This window comes from Gouania willdenowi, chromosome 18, assembly GCF_900634775.1.
Source record: "Gouania willdenowi chromosome 18, fGouWil2.1, whole genome shotgun sequence".
NCBI classification, from domain to species: domain Eukaryota; kingdom Metazoa; phylum Chordata; class Actinopteri; order Blenniiformes; family Gobiesocidae; genus Gouania; species Gouania willdenowi.
Genome location: NC_041061.1, coordinates 25,911,793 through 25,928,211, shown reverse-complemented (window position 1 = coordinate 25,928,211; position 16,419 = coordinate 25,911,793). Strand labels below are relative to the sequence as shown.

Sequence of the window (16,419 nt, the reverse complement as noted above, 5' to 3'; positions counted from 1 at the left end):
GTTTAATTTTTCTTAATGTGATATATATTGCCTCAATCGTGCAGACTGAGGCTGATATAAACATATCCATGTGTCTCTCCAGGATCTCTGTTGTGAAGTTGCTTGCAGCGCACACAGGGGGGCATGTTCTTCCACAGAGCGATCAAATGCCCTTCTTTAATTCCAGTTTTCACACTGTCAAAAATCACATCTTTATTTTGCTCCACCTCAGAAGTGAGGATGCATATTTTAATCTCTTAAAATGGGAGGGCATTGTTATGACAGTAAGGATTAAAAGCAGTACATGAATGGTTTAACTGTGGTTAGTTACAATATAAAGGGTCTGGGAACTCCAATTAAGAGTTAGACAATATTCAACAAACTTAAAGCTTTGCACTGTTTAATTGCAATGTTGCAAAAGACATTTGTCGGAGGTGGAACATTTGAAATTAGGGAGAGGCTGGGTGGAGCAAATGTACAGCGCATCTCATGAAAAATGGAGAAAAAGAGGGGTTGCGATTTTGATCAGTAGGAGTGTTTCTTTAACTGCGAAAGGGTACTGAAAGACAAAGAAGGCAGATATGTCATGGTGGTAGGTACTATCGGGGAGAATAGATTTACATTCTGTAACTTATATGCACCAAATGAGGACTGTCCACTTTTTTTTTTCAAGAAAATGGCATCCAGACTGGTGGAGGAAGGGGAGGGAATCATTGTGGTTGGAGGGGATAATAACTGTGTACTGAACTCCAATGTAGACCGACTACCCACTGAAAAGAGACCTCAAAATCGTAATTCAGTTGCTGTTTCGGGAATGATGGATGCATTGGGATTGATTGATGTGTGGAGATATCATCACCCCAGAGGCAGAGACTATACGTATAGGTCACAGGTTCATGGGACTTACTCCAGACTAGATATGTTTCTGGTTTTGAAGGCTGATCTACATAGAATGTTAGAGAACAATATAGAACCCAAAACATTGTCGAATCATGGCCCTATTAAGATTAAAATAAAGTTGGGTCAAGAACAACGATTCAAATACTGGAGACTTAATGTCTCAATATTAAATGATCCCCTAATATAAATGATAATGGGGAGGTTAGCCTGTCTACTTTATGGGATGGGGCCAAAGCTGTTATGAGCGGATGACTGTGTTTGACCCCAAAAAACACTTAGTGTTGATAGTTTGGTTTTTCACGAAAACATCCAAATACGGCCGAAATTGGAGCGAAGTCATATCCCCGGGAAAATGATTAAAAAAGCAGGACCAAAATTGCTTGAAACAAATCAGTGTCAGACAAAGAAACAACAAATCACGATAAAAATGAAGTAAAAATATTTACTAAAGGAACCTTTCTCCTTCGGCACAATCTTTGCATTCTTCTACAGGACTCCAAATCCCACAATGCAATAGGAGTGTGACAATATCTCGATACGACGATATATCACGATATTTTTCCGCACGATCATTTATCGATATGCTCCCGCTAAGTACCGATTTTTTTTTTTTTTTTTCAAAACCTTTTCGGCTTTTTCACTAAAATGTGCAGGTAGGTCTTCACAGAAATGTTGTCACTGTTTGTTGAAGGAACCAATATATTGTTTATTGGAATATTGCACTATCCTGGTGTCACTGGTTTAAAAAACCCCTGTTTTTTTGTTTACAGAAAGCACTATTAGAGATACTTATTCATTTACATTGGTATGTTGACACTTAAATGTTGCACTAAAATAGTGTCACTTAATGTATTGTCTTTCAGAGATATAAAATAAAAATTGTATTTTCTCACTTAATCTTTTTATCTTGTTATGTCATAGATTATCGTAAATTGATTGACCAATATACCGATAATCACAGTAAGTCGTGAGATAATCGTTATCGTGAGCTTTGTATTGCGTTTCATATGGTACCCAGAGGTTCACCCACATTGCCTAGTATGAGTGGCCACATTTACATGAGATCTGCAATTCCTCTTTAAAATTGAATAAAAGTGAATTCCTCTTTAACCTGACCTGGTAAACATGTAATTCCTAATGCTAATTTAATTTATTTCATTTTTATTTCCGAATTAGATAATTCCTCTTTCTTGTAAATACTTAACTTGGGTAATTCCACTTTAAGTTAATTCGGATCATTTTGCGCTTGCGCGGGTGACGACATAATCCAACATTTCAATGTAAACACAAAACAGAACACTTTCATTCCGAATTATTTAATTTGGAATAAACAATTCCAAACTACAAAACATCATGTAACCGTGGCCAATGTAGTGTGTGAGTGAGTGTTGGTTGGAGGGGCCAATTGTGCACTATGGCAGCCTCGCATCCATCAGTCTGCCCCAGGATACAGATTCATTCAACACGGGATGTGATGTTAAACAGTCCTTTGTGCCATAAGATGGTAGTCACATGAGGTTAATCATTTGAGAGTGGCGTGAGAACTGGGTATGGGAAGGATGTACATTTGGGACGCATCATCAGTAGTGTTCCTTTAAATCAGGGGATGTTTTGACCTTTGTTGTGGGGATTAAACTGGACTCTCTGATGGTGGTGACAGAGAGAAGGACGCTGTCCAAGGTAAAAGCCATCTTAGTCAATGCGTCCCACCCACTCCATGATGTGCTGGTCAGTCGCAGGAGCACCTTCAGCACCAGGCTGATCCCACCATGGTGCTCAACAGGAAATCATTCCTGCATGTGGCGATTAAACTTTACAATTCATCACTGTAACGGGACAGCTTTGTATATCCATCTGTACATTTGTATTATTATGCACTTGTATTTATTCAGTACTTAATTAACAGTATTTTACTTATGTATTTTTTTTCACTCCTTCATGGTTTAGTGTTTATTCCTTTTATTTGAAATATTTCTTGAGCCTCCGTAATGCAAGTAATTTCCCCCTGGGATAAATAAAGTATTTCTGATTCTGATTCAGTGACATGCGTGCTGATGCATTGCGAACTGTGATTTTGTTCCCGTCGCTGTGCTTCAATCGACTGATTGCTTCGTAAGAAAAAGACAATAGTAGCTTACCACCCTGTGTGGAGTGAAAGAATAATGCAATGTAAAGCACTTTGAGTGTCTATAAAAAGCACTATTAAAATCCAATGCATTACTGTTATAATTCTTGTTGTTTTGATTCAGTTTTTGCACTGTGCAATGATACCTTCAAGTTAGAGGAAGAAACAGATATTGTTGAAATGGTAGTCGGTTTTACCTTGATGGAATCTGCTCCTGGCATCATCTCACCAAGCAGGTGAGTAAAGAGGAGCTCAGAGTGACTGGGACTTCCTTGGAGCATGCAGGCAGAGGGACCAGCTACCTGGACCCAAAGATCCAACGTCCTGTACACTGCCACCCGTACAGCGCTGTGAGATTTGGGAGGGACCAACAAATAATATTAGCAACCTCACTCCCGCATCAAGAATCATAGTTGTCCCAAAGCACCCAACTATCAGTGTGTGATCTACATTGATGAAGTCCAGGCCCTCTACCTTCTGTCGGTCAACCAGAGAATGAGTTTGGGTTTATGTTTGTAATGGGATAAAAAGAGGAATAAACGTTTTTGCTAAAAAGACAAAGAACCAACACATGAACATATTACACAACAAAGGTCTGATGTGCTTCAGAAAAGGTTGGGATTTAAAAAGTCCCTCTGTTGAAGTTCTTTCTTAGTTTTAAATATTTTAAAGTGAATCACCTTACTAAGGTCCCTTAACTTGAAAGTTTAGGCAAGGTTAATATAGTTCACACCATGTAATGCAACATTTCAACATGCACCTCATATCATTCGTGCATTGACCAATTCCGATTTGCACTTCAGAAACTTTAGCATTGACCTTCCCAGTTATATGTGATGGTATTTAATCAAAGTGTAGATCTTTGCTACTGTATGCATATTTAAAATTCCCCCTGCTCTTACTTTGGTTGGATGTTAACGTGCTGTGGGTTCTATTCCAGTGAAGCGTGACAGTCCGCTGGGAGATCCTCCCACCTCCTATGAAAGGAGGAGGTGCGCACCATTCAAAAACCTCTTCTCGCCTCAGTTATTTCACGTTTTAGTTCTGTCCAGTTTAACTGTGCACAGAAGGGATTTTCTACTTTACAGGACGCTGGCAGGACTATCGCCTACTCAAGACCACAACAGGTCGAGAAGTGGTTAAAACAGCTCTTATCTTGCTCTGTACGGTGAGTGCTGTCTTCACTGCCACAAGGCACGTGGAACCTCCGAGCCTCAGCTAAGACTGACTGCTCCCTCCGATGTTGCTGCTCGTGTTAGCCTCTCACTGCGGTGACAGCCCCGCTGCTAGCTCTGTGCTGCAAGCACACCTAGCTCCTAGCAGCGCACCTGCTTCCGCATCAGCCTGCTGTGTGGGTAAGGTGATGGGCAACATGGTGGTCCATGAGCGTGCTTGCTGGCTCGACCTCACTAAACTAACGGACGCTGAAAGATGCAACATCCTGGATGCACCCATTGTTCCTGAGGGAATTTTTGTCTCCGCACTGTCTTCAATGCAGTGATGCTGTGAAGCCAGGAAGAAAGATGATGAGGCCCTCCGCTCCGCCTCCACAGCCTCAGAGAGGCCCACCTGCCTGGTCCAGAAAACCTCTGGCCCCGATCGCTGCTGTGCTGTTACAGCTGACTGTTCCTTGTTCGCCATGCCTTTTTCGCTTCCACGCGTAGTCCCGCAGCCTTCTCACTCTATCAAGGCTCGGCCCTCTGATGATCGTAAGAGATGGACAGGTTCCGCAGAATTTTCGGCTGTTGCCTCTCACTGCATGTCTATAAGCACGCACGCACACACTCCCTAAGGATAGAAAGCTCCTTCCTGGGTGTTATAGACAATATCAAAGCGATACAGGCTGCAGTTTACATCTTCCTCTGCAGTTCGCCGGCATAATACACTCAGAGGCCCGAGGAGATTCGGCCTGTGTGTTGGCTATCTCCCGCTCGATCACGGGAGGGGTTCTATCCTAAGTAATTTCTGGTACCTAATCGGGGGGGGGGAACCGGGAACAGAAGCCTCAGGAAATATACTCTCGGGATGGTCGCACATTCCTCAGTTTTGCGTCTGGTGCAAAAGAGCAACTGGTTCACGTTCCGATATATCCCCCTCACAGAAAGTACCTAAGGTTTGCTTTCCAGGATATATTACCGTGTGCTCCTGTTCAGCCTATTTTTGAGCGCAAGGGTGTTTGTGCACTGCACGGATGTAACGATCGCCTCGATGAGGAAGCGGGGGCATTCTCTAGGCACTGTATCTGTCTGATCTGGGATTCATGGGGAATACAGAGAAGAGCGTGTTGTCCCCTACGCAAGAAAATAGTCTTCCTGGGCCTATCCCTGCACGCTGATTTGCGAAGCGGGTGAGGTCGTTCAGGGAGTGTCTTACGCTGTTCTGACAGAACGGGTCAGTTTGGGTCTTCGGTTACTCGAGTTGATGGCTTCAGCAATCCTTGTGATCAGGCTTGGTCGCCTGCATATGAGAGAATTCTAGCTGTGGGTAGCCTCACGTAAGCCCAACCCTGTGCGTCATGGCACACGGAGAGTTTTGATTACGCCAGAGTGCAGCTTAGCGGCACTGGCAAACCCCTGGCTTCCTGACAGAGGGGGTGTATATGGGCACCGTCACGGCCAGGAAGGTGGTATCAACGGATGTCAGCCTATCGGGCTGGGGTCGGATTCACGAGGGGAGGATTGTGAGGGGTCGCTGGGATGCGGTCCTCCGGCACGCTCACATAAACTACTTGGAGCTGTCAGCAGTGTTCCGCTTACTGATCCACTTTCTTCCGTCTCTCAGGGGGCATCATGTCCTGTTGAGAACAGACAACACCACGGCTGTGGCGTACATCAACCACCAAGGCAGTTTACGCTCCCGTCGGTTTCCATCATTGGCATGCAGATTGATCCTGTGGAGTGTGGGACGCCTCCTCTTGCTGAGGGCTACGCATGTCCCGGTGATCATGAACGCGGGCGCAGACCTGCTGTCCAGGGGCGCGCCGGTTTACGAGGAATGGATGTTGCACCCGGATATGGTGCGACAGCTGTAGGCCCGTTATGGACGGGCTGAGGGGACATCCCCTGTTCACTAAGGTAGAAAACGCAGTGTGCGGTGTTGTTCTCCCTGGGCAGCTTGGGGGCTCCCCTTGGCATTGACGCACTAGAGCACGATTGGCCTCGTGTGCTTCTCTATGCATTTACCCCGTTGGCTCTGATTCCCCCCACCCTGTGCAGGGTAAGGGAATGCGGCCACTCTCTGATCCTGGTGGCTTCGCATTGGCCGGCCATGCACTAGTTGGCAAAGATTTATCAGCTGTTGAGTGCTCCCCCCCTGGCAGCTCCCCCTGCGCAGAGACCTGCTGTCTCAGGCGAGGGGCACGGTTTATCATCCACGCCCAGAGTGTCTGGTGCTGTGGGCTTGGGCCCTGAGTGGCGGAATCTGTCAACCGTTGGGTTATCACAAAGCATGAGCTCTACCATACAGAGTACCCAGGCCCCCTCCACTAGATCTCTTTATGATTGCAAGTGGAGGGTGTTTCAGGAATGGTGTCTTCAAGGAGGCCCTCGCAGTGCCCAGTGGGTGTGATTCTGTCATTCCTGCAGGGCCTGATTGACAAACAAAGCTTTTTCCACTGTGAAAGTGTATTTGGCGGCGATCACCACCTGTCACGTGTTCTTTGGGGACAAACCGGCGAGTCAGCATGCGCTGGTCTGCCGGTTTATTAAGGGTGCGTACAGGCTTCACCACGTGTCCAGACCGATGGTTCCACCATGGAATCTGGCGATGGTTCTGGAAGGACTCAGCTTCTCACAGGTGATGAGAGAATATTTTTGAGGCCCAACCCGGCTTTTGTGCCGAAGGTGGTGGGCTCTTGTTCTCCCATAGACCTGCTGGGCTTTTCTGTCTCACAGGATGAGCAGCGACCTTATTTGTTGTGCCCGTTCATGCAATCCACACTTATAGTTTATAGTTACAGTCTGCCCCAGGGCAGCTGTAGCTACAATAGTAACTTACCACCAATAAGTGTGGAGTGAAAGAATAATGCCTTACTTCTGTAAAGCGCTTTGAATGTCTTCGATAAAGCGCTATATAAAATCCAATGCATTATTATTATTATCATATGGGCAGGACAAAGTGCCTAAGGATGAGCGATCAGCTGTTCATCTCCTGTGCCAATCCCCGTAAGGGGGTGCCTGTCACTAAGCAAGCCCGTCACACTGGGTGGTGGAGGCTATTGCTTTGGCTTACTCGAGTCAGGGTCTGCGTGCACACTTGACTCGGGGTTTTGCCACATCCTGGGCTTTGTTCAGGGAAGTGTCTTTTCAGGACATCTGTGAGGCTGCGAGCTGGTCCTCGCCCCTCACGTTCGTTCACTTTTTCATGCTGGACGCATCCGCCCTCGTGCGTGGCATGGGCGGTTTTACTGTCCTGATTTAATCAGTCTTTTGCCCTGAAGCCTGGTGCCGCTTGATAAGCATGTCTACACTCCAAGAGTTTTCATATCCCATAGTGAGACATTCTTGAGTTACTCTTGTAACCCCGGTTCTATGAGTAATATAGGTGAGATGTCTGCCGTTCTTTTTCGAACAAGGAGACAAGGTTTGCTTATTTGAATGGTGCGCACCTGTCCGTCTTCTCCTTTTATAGGAAGTGGGAGGGTCTCCCAGTGGACTGCAGCGCTTCACGGTCAATCAGGATTGGCATAGAGTGTTTCTGAGGAATGTAGATAGAGGTCACATCCCATAGTGTTGACATCTCACTCATAGAACCGGGATTATAAGAGTAACCTTAAGTTTTGTGGTTACATTTGTTGGCCGGAGGATTTAAGCTGCAAATTGGCCAGTTCTTGGACATTTACATGTCTGTTAATTAATGTGTTTTGCTTGTTTTATAAATATTTTAACATCTGAATCTGCTAAAACTAGGCCATAAAATGAAAGCATTTAGGGTAAAGTAATCACTCCAAACAAAGAAAAAATTGAGCTGACTGGGATCAGAAAGAAGCCAGACAGGCTGCTAAAGGTTACCTGTAGGATCTCTGCTGTCCCACAGTGGCTTCAGGCAGAGGCATCCAGGCAGACAACGTCTGAGAAAACAGCCTCTGCAGCACAGCCGCGTACTGAACCATGCTGCTACGCACTCTGTGAATCATTAGAGACAAAACTCATCATTTTACACCGATACAGCAGATAACTCAGCAAAATGAAAATGAGAGGGAGGTCACATGACCTAAACAAAGGCGACTGCACAAGCAAATAGATCCCATCTTTAAATTCAACAAATAAAATGTGATAAAGAAGTCTGCAAAATGATATGGGAACAGGAAGAAGTCCAGAAAAAAGGAACATTATCTCTGTGGAAATGTGTGTACTCACGCTGTGATAAGACTGGACAGGACCTCCAATGTGCTGCTGTGTATACCAGGGAGAACCAACAGCCTCATACTTCCATCTCCTGTTAAATTCTAACCATATTAAAATATGAATGTTTTGGGTATATATACAGTAGTGTAGAGAATCAGCATCCAGTATCTCAGGATTATTCAATGTGTGTTCAGGCTTACTATGCTCCTGGGGCTGACAGCAAGGGCACGGCAGACCAGGTTCAGTATTGGCCGAACAGGCAGGCGGACAGCGGAGGTTGGATCCACTCTATGGGACAAAGTTCAAAGTCAATCACTGATATATAATCCGGTATGAAGATCCTAAATTAGATATTTATACATAGATTTTTACAACTAAACCACCACAGAGGAAACCCACAATGACAATTTTTTATCAGACTAGTACAGTGCCCATCGGAAGTATGCATCCATGCGGGAGCACAAGAGGTATAATTGCGGGTGCAATTTACCTGGTTTAATTTTATGGGATATGTGCATGATAAATGTGTTTGTTGTTTTTATACTCATTTTTATTTATTTTTTGTTTGATGTATTTTTCTGTAATGTATTTTTTTTGGAGTAATTTTGTGTGTTTTTGGAGCATTTTTGTATATTTTTATGCATTTCTGTTGTAATTTTGCATAAAATTTTTTTGTTTTATTTTACTCATTTAGTATATTTTTATTATAAATAGTGCGTGTGTCTACATTCATCTCCTCCATGCGTTATCTTCACACGCACGCGCGTCTGAGACACAGAAGCACCATGAAAAATAAACGTTTTGCAACACCAAAATCGCAACTTTGGTGTGTGTTTACATTGTAGCTGCTAGCATCTTTTTTTTAGCACATAGAATAATATAAGAACACTTACCCTTGCGCAGAACAAACAATCAAAGTAAAGCCGTGTTGTGGACCCACAAAAACGTTACATTCCTCGGTCTGAATAACCAGATGGTTGGTGATAAGGTTGACTAACGTCCGTCAGCACAGCCACTGCTCACAGTCATGAGACTTTTTAATACTGACATCTTTTTTTTAACCCAAACAACCTGCGACACAGTGACATCATGAACCCGGAACCGGAAGTAGCACGCTCAATACCTCGGCCTTACCGAGAGAGCCGTAAATATAAAATTAATGTTTTGACCGTTTTGATTCACCAAATTACTCCAAAATAACAGATGCACACACTCGGGGTATTTGGAAGCCTTCAATAAGTTTCAGGTCGAACTCGCACCGCGTCAGGGAAATATTTGCTCCACACACACACGTTCCTTGCTTTTTAGTTAGATAAATCCAAAGTGTATCCCCTCATGGATCAATAAATCCAAGCTCATTTACTCACAAACAAATGTTATAGGTTGTAATTGCTACTCAAATATATGTTTTGTACCTCACTGTAAACACTCAAGTTTGTTGACAGGATCGGAAAAGTTTGGGTCTTTGCATTGTTGGATGTGGCGTACCGTAGACAGATGCATAGAAGTGTTTTTCCTTCATTCTTATTGTGATTACTCAGTGTTTCTTCTCCAAACAAGGACACCATTTTTGTTTTAGTTTGTTCCCGTGATATCACCTCACTCCACCAGAAATTTATTTTGGGGCAGATTCAGTTTTTCCTGTGCAAACCCCATAATAAACATCCACCATTGTTTTGCAACTTTCAGTAAAAACACCAGAAATGTGTTAAGAAGTCACTTTGGCATAGTGTTTGAGAAAACACAAGAAACATATGGTAAGACTGAAGTCAAAAAACACACAAAAAACACTTTGCATCTGTGTACGGGACTCCACAGCCCACAATGCAATGCACAAAGCTTCTCTCACATGTCAATGTTTACAGTGGAGATCAAAACAAACTTTTCGAGTGGCAATTACAACCTTATGCATCTTTTTTGAGTAAATGATGTTGGATTTATTGATCATTGATGTCTACACTATGTCTTTACCTGATAATAATAAAAAAAAAGTTAGTCTCCAGCAGCTTTAAAAGTTTGAATCTTCTTGGCAAGACAAAGACACTTCATATGGATCCCTCTTGATGCTATTGGTAGCCCACCATTTTTCAAACAATGTATTTGGCTGTAAGTAAATGAACAGGTACTGAAATTAAAATAAACTCTAACACATGCACAATTGTAAACCAAAATGTCAGCATAGCATCTGTCATGTGTCCATTCACATCTTTATGGTGTGTGCACGTGCATGTGTATACTTTACCTCAGTGTGTGTGTGAAGGTCATGCACACAGCAGCATATCGGTGTTGTAGCTGTAGCAGCAGTAGTGGGTCGGACTGATCGAGAGGAGGGAAGGAGAGCTCAATGCCTGGACCTTGGTATTGAATGGCTCCATCTGTGAGATCAAATGGAGTTTAAATGCTGTGGTCTGTAGCAGGATTAGTCAAAGCCGTGGGCCCTGGAAGTGTTCAACTATAGACGGTGCACGTTTGCCTTCAGTCTCCTCAAACTTTCACAGTCCACTTTAGTCCACTTTAGTTTTTCACTTCCTATAACCACAGTCACATAGCACACTGTGCAGCAGTGTATTTAAATGCTCAAAAGTTCACTTTAAAGTTTTAACTTGGGAAGTGTTTTTGAATTTAGGAAGAGATGCTTAAAGGAAACGTGCAAATCTTACTTAGTAATCTAGAACTCACTTTTCTACCTCTGAAGTTTCGTCCCAAGCTGCTGCCATAAATATAACTTCTCACCCCTTGTTTGCAGCTACTTGAAATCTCTGTTCGACTTGGGAAATAATACGTGGGTTGATGCTCACTTAGGACTCAAACAGACTCGGGCGTCCGCCGGGCCATTTAAGTACAAAGCTCAGATTTCACGATGGGGCATACTTGTCCATGTACTTGGTGTCACACAAAACAATACTCGGCATTGTATCGACCCACATTAAATCTAACACCGACCTGCATTTCACCCGCCTGGTGAAAACGAGCAACCGATAAAGATGAGCTTAGAGGAGAAACTGGCAGAAGAGCTACGAAAGTACAGACACCTTTAAAACACGTCGCAGGAGAAGGACTACACAGAAGCGCTAAGGATTGTGGGAAACGTAGGATTTTACTGGAAACTACAACGTTGTGGTCAAGTATGTAAGCTCTGAGGAATGCGGACAGTCCGCCAAGAGTCCGTTCTGCGAATGTCCGCCCGAGTACGTTTGAGCCTTTAGGCTGCGTTCCAACTGAAACCCTTAATGCTCAATTCTGATTTTTGGCTCAGATCTGAATTTTTGTTTGACAACTCACATTACCATTTAAAACGTGACCTCTATTAGATTCCAGTGTGAACTGTTTGCAGCTCCGAACTGACCCACAATGCGCAAAGGAACAGTGTGAAAATCACGTCTGATGGAAGAGGTTAACATTTCAGAGCTTGTCTCAAAGTTTTTGTGCAGCGGGAGAATAAATGAGCAGGTGCAGAGAAGGTTGAAAATAAAGACAAATAGTTTGTTTTGGATTTTTGCAGTGGTGATATGCTTTCACAAACAGACCAGTTAAGGTATGAACCTTCAAGCTTTGCTTGTATGGAAGTGTCACCACTTATACTTATTAGGTCCAAGACCTTGTTGTCCCTCCATTGACTTGCTCCATCATTGCCATCATCCATGTTTGCAGGTGTGTTGCTATAAAGTGATATCAATATATCAAACATGCATCAAATCCACCTTGGCCGTACACACTGAGGTCACATTAAAAAATAAGCTCTTTATCTTGGGGTTTTCACCAGGAATTTTTCACAGTAAAACGGGGATTGTGTTGACGCGCATGAGCACCACGGAAAATGTTGAAATTTAAAGTAAAGCTAAAGTTGTTTTCTGTTATCTTTGTTTCAGCCTTACCTTAAAGCTAAAGTTACAGTATTTGTTGAACGGTCATGATGAATGAAGTTAGAGAGGTACTCATGCTTGGTATAGGTCCTCCACCAATAAATACTCAGACTATATAGACAAGAAATAACACACATTATACATACATGATACACAGAGATAATGCAGTACATACACAGTACAACTAGACAATAGGTGAAGTGGGTATTTACAAATTTACACTGTGTGTGTGTGTGTTAAGAAGAGCCACTGTGGATTATGCACTTTGTTTTACTTGGCTGTCATTCATGTGAAATTGACTGACAATATTTTGTAATTCCTGTGAAATGGATTCAGTGCAGTCAATAAACTTTGAAATTCTTCAGTGACACAGATATCTTAATGTATCATGGATGAAATTTCTTGTAATATATCAATTATTGCAATATTGTGATATTATCGTTATTGTGGGCAAAATATCGTAGCAATACCCAGCCCTAGTGATTATGGGTTACAAAACAGAGGACGCACACAGTAGAGCTTTTATCAGGACGAAAAAAAGAAAACCCGGCCCAAATCTGTCCGACCCAATTAAAACCGATGTCTCTTTAAGCCCGAATACGTTTCAACCTGACGGTGTTCACATCCTTGCGCACACATATAGAACGGAATGATCTGTTGCGAGTTACAAACATGACGAGGCAGCTTCATGTGCGCTACACGCTACATCCTGGTTGAAGCATACTGTTTATATTGGATGATAATTACGGAGGATGCACACAGGCAGCATCGGGTGAAGACGAGAGCATCCAAGCAAATCGCCTGGCTGATGTATGCATTTCTGGGTTATGCAGATTAAAGAGAGTTAGAACAACTTGTACATGCCTGGAAGTCCCTTTTGTGTCAAAGTGTGCAACAATCATGGTACTCAATGGTACTGATTAAAAAGGAAAAAACCACAGACAATCCCTCCTACAGTGTTGAAAACGCTCCGTAGGGGGCGACAACGCTCCGTAGGGCAGGGGTCTGCAACCTTTACTCTCAAAGGAACCATTTGACCTCATCTCACCTGAATTAAAGTCCTTTTGGAGCCCAAAAAAAAAACCTTCTTAATGAAGACAATACAGTATATTGAATTCTATAATGTTAAAATTATACAGAATAATGTTTGATTTGATTTATCTTGATCATGTAAATGGCAACTTATAGCCCACTGCTCCTCAGGGATGGGTTAATTGCAGAGGACAAATTTCATATTTGTAATAACATATATGATGAATAAAGGTGAAATCCCAGATTTAATTTTAACTGTTTAAAATAAGACAAAATAAATGATCAAGAAATAACAAAACAGTATCTTGCATCTGCAACATGATTTATTTTTAGGTAAACAAATTAGTTTTTTTTATGTTAGAATTTATTTGTCATTATTCATTAATAGCCTCGGTAAGAAAAACACTATTTCAATATTTTTTAAAGCTATAAGGAGCCATTGCAAAAGAGTCAAAGAGCCACATGAGGCTCTAGAGCCGCAGGTTGTAGACCCCTGCCATAGGGGATCAAAGTTACAAAGTTGGGGGGCTCTACGCTCAACAATGCTGGCACTGGTATCTGATCCAGGACCACATATGAAAGCGGTCTAAATCAGATTTGGGCCACTTTTGCCTGCAGTGTGAACGTAGCCTTAAAGTCTGTTCAATTTGATGACTAATAATTATCGTGCCGGTCTTTTGCCGACTGTACCTAAATAAATCTTGAGTAAGAGTGAATGCAAACATAAGCAGAATTATTTCAACTGTGCATGAAATGTATGACATTTAAGTAAAGACAAGCTATGCAAGTACAATGGAATGGGCTGTACCCGTCTCTGCTCCTTGGTAGATTTGAGCCAGCAGACCATTGGCCGTCAACAGCAGGCCATGAATCTGATTGGTCCAGCCCTCTGCTCTACTTGCACCAAGTCCTCTGTCCAACAGGCCTCCCAAACATGGCAGACGAGCATAGCACTGGCAGGCCATCTGACAGAGACAGCACAATTAAAACAGGTATGAACATCATTGCTAAGAGCTGCTCCTTCACTTGTTCAGGGAAAAACACAAACCTCCTGTGTTTTCCTGTTCGTGCTGTCCATTTTGGATAGAAAGTAAGCTCCAAGTTTGTCCTGAAAGATAACACAGCTCCATTCGTGTCCCTTTTTTCATAAGAGAAATGAATAGTGTGAGCGTGTGTGACTGTCTCACCCTGAGGGACCCACAGGCTCTGGGGTAGTGACTCATGCAGGCTGCCATCCCCTCCATGGCTGCCAGCTCACACTGAGCTCAGAGGAAAGAACAAACAATAGTTCAGCTACACTTTATTCACGAGATCTTTTTTGCTCTCGTCTCACCTCTGTCTTGAGGCCAAGCAAAGACGTCAGGATGCCAAGGATGGAGTTGAGCCCCACCTCTCTGGAAAGCTCAGCTAGCTGAGCCGAGTACTGCAGTAAGTCCTTTAGAATGAGCACTGCGAGCTGGATGGTCTGAAGTGGAGCCTGAGACTGGAAAACACAGGGGGGTCGTTCTGACTGAGCACAGCTCCAACTCTCTTCTAACACAATAACCCTGTTACACAAACACCTACAGCGACCACAACACTGAGCGTGCTTCGTACCTGGATAACTTGCTGCAGGGAACGCAGCCAGGAAATGCAGTGCTGCTGGAACAGGTCACTGGAGCTGTCCTTCACCAGCATGGCCAACAGGCACAGGCCCTCAAACCTTACAACACAGACAGACAAAAACAACATTGATCATTTTTAATTTGCAGTTGGAAACTGACAAACTTTTAAAGTGAATGGCACCATGAAAGGCATCCTGCCAGCCTGGAAAGACTATTAGCATTAGCAGTGCCAGGCTGGAGGCACAGCATGGTAACTATTCTACAGGAGAGGGAGTCACCAAACTACAGGGTGTAATTGTTTGCCATGGAATATTGTAAAGAAAAGGACATTTGGCCATAGTTTGTTTACAGACCTGAGCCACATGTTTATCCGTGGCTGTGGAAAAAGCAACACGACTGTGCCAACACAACCTGCGACACATTCACCAACCAATCAAAACTGTCTGGAGAAAAACACTACCATCAAAATTAGCTAGTGTTAAGGCTGCAGTATGTAGAATTGTGAGACTTGTACACAAACAACAGAACTCACCCTCCCCTCCCGGTTTCGAAACCTAACATCCCTTACCGGTATCCTCGTGAATGGGCACAACCGTGGATCCCTTAGTGAACTTTTTCTCAATAGACTAGTGACAAATGTAGGACTTTATCTTGTGTTATTGGATAGTTTTCTGATGTTTTAGAGACATGAAAGCACATATCACCCGCTGCTGTGAGGACAGTAACTAGAGCAGCTGTGAGCCCTTCCTCTGCCACAAAGCTCACACATAATCAGCCGCAGTGATCCCAGCAGACAGACACTCCATGTCCAGACTGTAAATGAATCACGCATGTTCTCTCCACCTTGGATTTGTTTTGCTTAGGTTTACAAGCGATTTATCCTGTCTGTTATCATTATCCCTCTGACTTGGTATGTGGGGCGGACTGCGCAAGGACTCACAGCGGACCGCACTCAGTCCACCCCACATACAGAATCAGAGGGACCTTCTTAGCTTTGATACGTGGATTATGTAAATAAACCAACTGGGTATATGTTTGTGTATGACGTTCTTGTTACCCCATGCTCTGATCTGATGTTGACATTAACAGTTTGTTAATAAAAGTGTGCTTACTACTAAAATGATATGTCATGTATGAGGAGAAAATTAGGTTTTCATTTGCAGGTTCAGGCTCAGATATAAACATCTGAATGCCGAGAGAAATGTGTAAGGGCTGATTCTTTTTGGTTTTGAATGCTTCATCACCCATTAGCAATAAAAGACTTAAATTAAATGCTTATTTTTTCACAAATCCTAACCTAGGCTCCTTAAAGACGATGCAGGAAGTAAGAACTAGGCTCAGTATTGAATGCGTTTATTGAACAATCGTTCATAAACTTGTTCATATTTTGGGTGAGCAGGAACTGAACGTACGGTATTTCTGACTGATCAACGTTATTGTGAGCGCGTGCATTCTGACATTTGTGAACGGTGCTCTAATCATCATTCAGTAGAGTACCAAATTTCTATAGAGCCTTACAGGCTAAAACACTCGCTAATAAGCTTTAATGATGTAGGGGGAGAACACCCAAT

The 16,419-nt window shown here is 43.2% G+C and overlaps 1 protein-coding gene across 1 annotated transcript in view; it reads right to left on the bottom strand.

The window, feature by feature from the left end:
* Nucleotides 1-16,419, bottom strand: part of pelp1 (proline, glutamate and leucine rich protein 1) — a 30,397-nt gene that overhangs the window by 12,491 nt on the left and 1,487 nt on the right. Inside the window, exons 3-12 of the mRNA XM_028474235.1 lie at nucleotides 14,841-14,946; nucleotides 14,578-14,727; nucleotides 14,432-14,503; nucleotides 14,293-14,352; nucleotides 14,053-14,209; nucleotides 10,592-10,724; nucleotides 8,550-8,637; nucleotides 8,362-8,450; nucleotides 8,014-8,127; nucleotides 3,202-3,352 (exon numbers count right to left, since the gene is read on the bottom strand). Of these exons, the coding sequence (XP_028330036.1) occupies nucleotides 3,202-3,352; nucleotides 8,014-8,127; nucleotides 8,362-8,450; nucleotides 8,550-8,637; nucleotides 10,592-10,724; nucleotides 14,053-14,209; nucleotides 14,293-14,352; nucleotides 14,432-14,503; nucleotides 14,578-14,727; nucleotides 14,841-14,946 (1,120 nt within the window). The remainder of the gene's footprint in view (nucleotides 1-3,201; nucleotides 3,353-8,013; nucleotides 8,128-8,361; nucleotides 8,451-8,549; nucleotides 8,638-10,591; nucleotides 10,725-14,052; nucleotides 14,210-14,292; nucleotides 14,353-14,431; nucleotides 14,504-14,577; nucleotides 14,728-14,840; nucleotides 14,947-16,419) is intronic.